A 7,100-nucleotide genomic window follows, 5' to 3' on the forward strand; every position below is an offset into this window, starting at 1 on the left:
TTCTGAGATGTAGTCTAACTGTGGTTTCAACCAGGAATTTCACCTCTGAGCATAGAAACCTTCCAATCAAATTTGGTGTGTTCTCATGTAAAGTTTGCTTTTAGTGAATCAGCATTTTCTGATGCAGTCAAACAATTCCTGGTTGCTCTTTTCATGTGATGTGGCCTGTCTCTTTCCATAGCTCACAGGGCTCTGCTGGTAGCTCTCCACATATCACTGTGACATACTGTGGTATATGATGTCATGAATTGATATAAATGGGATGTGGCAAAGCCTCAAACAGGCGGCTGTACATGTAGTCATTGGTAGAGAGGCTACTGTAGAAATAAATATATGAGCATTTCTCTGCTCAGAGTCTGGAAGCACTCACTACTTTACCATTACATCATGATGTTTCTCTGAGAGAGACTGAACACAGTTCTTCCCTCTCGCTGGTTTTTTAGCTCCATTGATTTTAATGGACTTTTCTTTTCAATGATGGCAAAAGAAAGCAGTCAGGCCCATGTTGGTCTGCAGTGCATTACTTTCACCAGATGTGTATCCAGCTGTGTTCCAGCTGGATGCTGTGTGGGTGTTTTTTGGTCATGCAGGATTTGCATTATACTGTGCCTACATGATAAATATTAAGTTATTTCTGTTTTATTTTAGGAAAACAAAGAGTGGTTTTACCACTTTAATTGCATCTACAAGTTTTATAATTGTTTGTTTGAAAGTTTAGTCGGAACATATGGTACCTGAAGAAAGTTACAGTACATTTCTTCTGATCATCTCCACTACTGGAATAAAATATAATGATAGCTTTTATTGTATAATCATAAGCAAAAAGCTGTGTGTTCTTTTAGATTAAACACTTGCTATATTTACTGTAAAAACACATTTTTACAAGGAATGTTTCTTAAATTGCTTTTTGAAATCTGCTTTGTTTTTAGGCATTGCTATTTCTGATGAACTGGATAAGGTAAGAGAAACTCTATGCCTAATGAATAATATAAAATCGATGCTTATGATTATTTTGAAGAGTGAGAATTCTGTTTTGCAAGTCTTCTGCATACATTGAACTCACTGGGTTCAGAAGGAATTTGGATACCTACCAGGTATTAATTGGGTTTGTTTATATTATGAGACTGATCCAAAGCCGACTGGAAGTTGTAGAAAGACTTTGGTTGGCATGACATAAATGTTATTGAGCACCATGGCCTACTATGCTAATTTGACTTGTAGGGATAGTTTTGGAGCATACTGAAAGCTAAATGTTTCCATGAGTGAAAATATTTTTGATTTATTAAATCAAATTATTTTAGATTTTATAATACTTAAATTGATTAGCCTATATGTTAATATTTTCAGGAATATTATTTGGCCCCCAACCTGATTAGGTATGCAAATGTACAAGCCAAGGAAACAAATGAGTATTAATTTCAGTTTCATGAAGCATAAAATGGTCTGTTTTATTCTAGCCACTTTAAAGTGTTGTATGGACTTCTTCTCAGGTAATCCAAGAGGCTAGTTTCAAAGTGGCTTGATGAGCACTGAGAGAGAACCATGTGCACGTGGAAATGCCAAATCAAAACCATGCTGTCTACTTCCAGCTGTTTGTATTTTGACCCTGATCTTTCCTTTGTCTAAACTTGAATAATCCCATTGATTTTAATTAACTATATACATAAGTATATCAGAAACAGAACGTGTTATTCCTACCACTGACATGCAACTGTAACCGCAATCAGGAGTATGTATAATGAATAATAACAAGAACTTATACCATCTGAGTAATTTTACTGAAGTCAAGACACAGATTTTCATTGTTTTGATTACTGTAAATATGTGAAGTGTGTTACTATTTTTGAAGGATAAAAGCTTTTAGTGGAAAGCTTTTCCTCACAGTTTTGAAGAAATATCAAAAAAAATGTTGACAATTAATTTTGATGAAGGTCAATTTTTACCTTGGGCTATGCAAGCTTTTGAAATGTAATGTTTCATTTTAGAAATGCTATTTTATGGGAAGTAACATTTTGATGGCATAGCTAAAAAAATTAATATCTTAGCAAAATTTTAGTAAATGTTTGTTTGCTGCTATATTTACAGCTTTTTTAATATCCTGAAATATTTTGATTATGATCTTTTTTTTCCCCTTGCGTTTCTCACCAGTGCAAGCAGTTTGACACCTTTACAGTATTACATCTGTTTTAACTTCTCTTTCTATAGAAGCAGTTGAAAGGATACTATTGTTTAAAAATCAGATCTTATCTTGCGCTCCATTACAAGTTTTCAACCCTAGTAAAGCTCTTGCTGGATGTTCATCATTTTTGTTTTGGGTCCAATTCCATTTGACCTGCATATTCTTAAGCTTCCCATATCTAAATCAGTCCCTCCAACCCTTAGCTACATTCAGCAAGGGCCATACATCCCCTTGGTCACATAGGCTAGGGACAGAAGTTACACACAAACTAGCTTAAGTGATCAGAAACTGGTTTAAATCTGTAACAGAACAGAAGTTCAGTGCACATAAACCAGTTTCAAAATGGCTGAAACTGGTTTAAAATAAACCTGGTTTGAATGTGTATCAGACTTAACTGATTCGAGACAAACTGGTTTATGAAACTTCCATCCAAGACCCCTTCCTGGTTTAAGTTAAATCACAGTCCTTCAGCATCCCAGCATGTTTTGCAGTCCTGTGCTGGGTTGTTAGCTGATGAGGGGGTGAAGGGGGCAAGACAAGCTGGGCATAGAGCCAAGTCTAGGGGAGGGGGGGAAGGGCTCCCCTCCGAGGCAAACTCTGGCTGGGGGCTAGGACTAGGGAAGGGAACTAAACACCCCCTCCCCTTCTCGGATTTAATGCTGGTTGTGACTGTGGACTACAAATCCCAGAGGCAGCTGGAAGCAGGTAGGGGAAGTGATGAGTAACCCTGCAGAGTCTGACTGTGACTTTGGACTGCAAATCCCAGAGACCCTGGGGCAGCAGGAAGGGGAAGTTAACACACAGCCAGAGCCATGCTGTAGTGCAGTGGTCTCCAAAGTGGGGTGTGTGCACCCCAAGGAGTGCGCAAGACAATCCATTGGGGTGCGGGAAGAAAATATTAGAACTTCTATTTATATGTATATTTATATAAATATACATAAATTGGGGGTGCGTGCTCAAAATTTTTTTACTGATAGGGGTGCGCGATCAAAAAAGTTTGGAGACCACTGCTCTAGTGCCCCTGGCTTCTGACCTGAGCCACTGTAGACATGTGGCTGCATTTCCTAAATCAAAGGTAAATGTCTGTTCACTTCTGTTCCAATCTAATCTGTGCAGTTTAGGCTAACCTGAAGAGATGGAATTGATTCAGCCTCATATTTTTTTGACTGTCTGTACCTAGCCATACTTCACAGCCTGCATACCATGCCCTTTTCCAGGCATCCCACCCACTAAACTAAGTCAGCACCCCTGCTCCTTGCAGATGCTGCTGCATGCTCTCCCTCCCTGTCAAATGGAAGCCCTACCTCCCACTGCATTGTGCCTGTGCTCCTGGACCACACAGGATTCTCAAGTCCTCCCAAACCTTCTGATTATAGGTTCTAATGGCTCATAGGCAGGAACCAGGAGGTGGAAGCTGGAGGAGAGGAGGGACCTGGAGACTAGTGGCAGCATCTGCAGCTAGAGCAGCGGGTGGAAGTTGTGGGGGTGGGGAGGAAGAGGCAGAAGCTGGACTGGACACCTGGAAGGCCCTCCTGCTTGCCCTGTCTTAGGGGTGTCAGTCATATGGCCTATACAGCCTGGGGCCTAATCTGAGCAAGCCTTGGAGCCTGTGACTCGGGCCTGTCTAGTAGGGCAGTCTGCACCATCCCCATGCATCACGTGCAGAGCAAGGACTGGAGTGGGTTAAGCACATGATGCATATGGGGCTAGACTGGACACGGGGGTTGGCATGAAGTGCGCTGCGTGTGGTGCCATGCAGCATTCGCTCTGTGTGTTGGCTCTGACCCACAGAATGGCCTAGTGACCCTCATCCATCCTGTGAGGCCAAAGGACACTGACACCCCTGCATTATATTATGTAGGCAAGTTTGCTTCTGGTGTAGCTCTTCCCAGTTTGACTCCAGCGTGCCTTCTGAAAACAGAGGCTCATAAGGGAGTTCTACCTGGTGGCAGTAGCATCTATCTACAGGTGGCGGCGGCTGATGCTGTGGGGTAAAATTGCCCTGTGCGCCTTAGGTTTCAGGGGGGACATTGGAGTAAACCCAGGAAGGGCTGTGACAGAAGCAGCATGCCTGCCTGTGTAATGTAATAATGTGATTCAGGCAAGCCTGCAAGCGGCTGTTTTTCAGTTCAGCTCCAATGTACCTCCTGAAAACAGAGGAGTGCAGGGCAGGAGGAACTGTTTCTGGGAAACACCATGCAAGGTCAGACCAGGAAGGGCTGTGCCAAGCATGTGCTCCTTCCACAGCCATTTTTTGATCTGGCTCTGCAGGAGGCATGTGACCCAGCTGCATCTGGCCACGGTGGTGGTAGAAGTGACTGTGCTGTGGCAACAACTTGGCCCATCCCTCCCGGCTCTTGGGCCTTGTCTCTTTTCCTCCACATCATCAGAGTTTCCCATGTTCTGCCTGCATACCCCAGAACCTTGTCCCTGCCAGCCAGATGACCCCAGACTCTGTCTGTTACAGTCCCAGGGTTGTACCTTACAATTACAGTACTTGGGACTCTAATATTTACAATACTTGTAATATATTTATATTAGTTTCAAAATGGGATACTGCTACATTCAGAGACATTTTGGAATGCCTTGAATCTAAAAAGCTTGAAGTTTACTGGTTCATATGGAGGGAGAGATGAATGATTGTTATGTTACTTCACAGGCAGCCTTGCAAAACCCAGAGCAAGTCCTGACCAAGTAGGGACAAATATGAATGGTTCATTTGCTTATTTTCTATTAACATACCAAGAAGGCTTGCTGGCTTCTTGGGCTTATTCATATCTTAGGGAGGAATCTGAATGATGTTCATCTCTGGGTTCCACTAAGAAAGGGCAGGTAAAGGTAGATATCCTACTGGGTACCTAGAGGGATGAATTGTACTAGTTTGTAACACAAAGTCTCATCCTCTCCTAAATCAGAATTTTCCACTATTGATGCTGTGCTAATGAGCTGTGATTGATGTGGCGCTATTGCTACTGGAGACGTGCAACTTTTTTTCTAAGTGCAGGCAGTCAAAAAGCCTGCAGCAGAATCAATTCAATCTAGGCAGCTTCCTCTAAAATGAGTAGGTTGAACCTATAACCAACTGAATTGACATTCAGTTTTTAATTGGGAGAGGCCTGTACTGACCCTGGGCAGTAGCCAGGGAATGGTAGAGCCATTGCCAGCCCAGCTAAATGTCCCTAACCGCCTGTTGTCCCCCCACAGTGGGTTAAGGAGCCTCCTGTCTGGGTGCTGACCCACCTTGGGGGAGCCTCCCCCTCATGAGGTTTCCCCCAGCCTGGGTTCCCCAGCCCAGGCAGCCCTGGGGAGCTGAGGGAAATTCCCCCTACATCCCCCTTCCAAGCTGCTGATTGTTTCAGCTGCTGCCATGGGAAGGAGAGAGGAGGCCTCTGGATTGTATGCCTGTCCATGCAGCCCAGCATGGGAGCAGCTGGGAGCCCCTGCCTTGGGTTGCTTCCCCTCTCCCCTAGCCCAGGGTAGCCCCAGAGAGCTGAGGGGAAGTCTTCCCCTCCCAAACCCCAGAGCTGCTTGCCCCTGCGAGTCTCAGGGATAGCCTGAGACAGCCTCAGGGAGTGGAGGGAAATTCTTCCACTCCTCTGCAACTAGTTTTGCCTTTAGGCAGGCAGCAGCTTAGGAAGGACCAGCTGCAGAGGAGCAGGAGAATTTCTCTCCATTCCTGATGCTGCCTGAGACTTGCAGGAGCTAATACAAGCAGCTCCAGGGTTTGGAATGGGAATTCCCCTCAGCTCCCTGGGGCTGCCTCAGGCCTGGGGTGAGTGTCCCCATGCTGGGCTGCAGGGGCAGGCACCTGACAAGGACAACTGGGAAGGGAAAGGAGGGAAGGGCTGCCAGGGTCAAAAAATCTCCACCACAGGGGCTCTTCCTCCTCATGTGCTGTGTAGACCCTGGTTGGGGGGGTCTGGTGGTCTGTTCCCCTGCTCTCCCCACCGTCCCTGTGGGCTGTGACTGAGACAGGCAGGAAGCAGGTTATAGAGCAAAGGGCAAAGCAGTTCCTGCTCCATTGGAACAGACAGTATATCCCATGGATGCAAAGCGTCCTGGGATGCTGGTGGATTGTGAGTTAACTTGAACCAAGATGGGATCTGGGACAGAATTTCCATAAACTGGATTGATCTAAATCAGTTAAGTCTGATACTACATTCAACCAGGTTTATTTTAAACCAATTTTGGCCATTTTCAAAGTGTTTTTTTGCACTGAACTTCTGTTCTATTGCAGGTTTAAACCAGTTTCCAATTGCTTAAACCAGTTTGTGTAACTTCTGTCCCAAGCTTTTTTGGTGATAATTTATTTGATTAATTTCACCAAAATTCTCCTGGAAAAATATGGTGGGAGTAGTATTTTGTCTCCAGGGTAGAGAACAGGTTCTACTTCCGGTTATGAGCCTCCTAAGATTTATATCTACCTTTTTTATGTCTAAGGGGAATGACTTAAGCATCAGAGTATATGGTAATTTGGGCCAGATGTTTTCAGTCTTTTCATACACGTTCCATTCTGCAGAAGTAATTAACATGTACAGGAACAAGGACTTGGACTGAGATGTCTTGCCTCCCACACAGATTTCCTAACCACCACAGCAGAGAGTTATTTTTCTTTCACACTCTCTCTTTCTCTGGTTCAGTTAATATTTTATTTGTTCTATGCGATATGGAACAGCTCCAGTAGATGGACTCCAAGAAAGTGAAGAAGCCCAAACTCTACTGAGGAATCTGGATGTTCTTACATTCTCCTGAACCCTAGGAGGCCCAACTTCCAATCCATTTTGCATCTGATTCAATGTTGGGACATGAACCAATATAGTCATTGAGAGAGTGCGACTAACCTTGTAATTAGTCCACAATCACCTGGAAAAATGGCACACCTGAGTTCCATTCCTGGCTTGGGAAATGTTTGTGCAAAGTG

The 7,100-nt window shown here is 44.1% G+C and overlaps 1 protein-coding gene across 5 annotated transcripts in view; it reads left to right on the forward strand.

Annotated features, from left to right (window-relative positions):
• Nucleotides 1-7,100, forward strand: part of CUNH8orf34 (chromosome unknown C8orf34 homolog) — a 418,058-nt gene that overhangs the window by 147,536 nt on the left and 263,422 nt on the right. For all 5 annotated transcript variants that reach the window (XM_019527768.1, XM_019527771.1, XM_019527772.1 and 2 more), the window contains one exon: nt 930-958. In XM_019527768.1, the coding sequence (XP_019383313.1) occupies nt 930-958 (29 nt within the window). The remainder of the gene's footprint in view (nt 1-929; nt 959-7,100) is intronic.

Source organism: Gavialis gangeticus, unplaced genomic scaffold (genome assembly GCF_001723915.1).
Source record: "Gavialis gangeticus isolate Ggan-Ray unplaced genomic scaffold, GavGan_comp1, whole genome shotgun sequence".
NCBI classification, from domain to species: domain Eukaryota; kingdom Metazoa; phylum Chordata; order Crocodylia; family Gavialidae; genus Gavialis; species Gavialis gangeticus.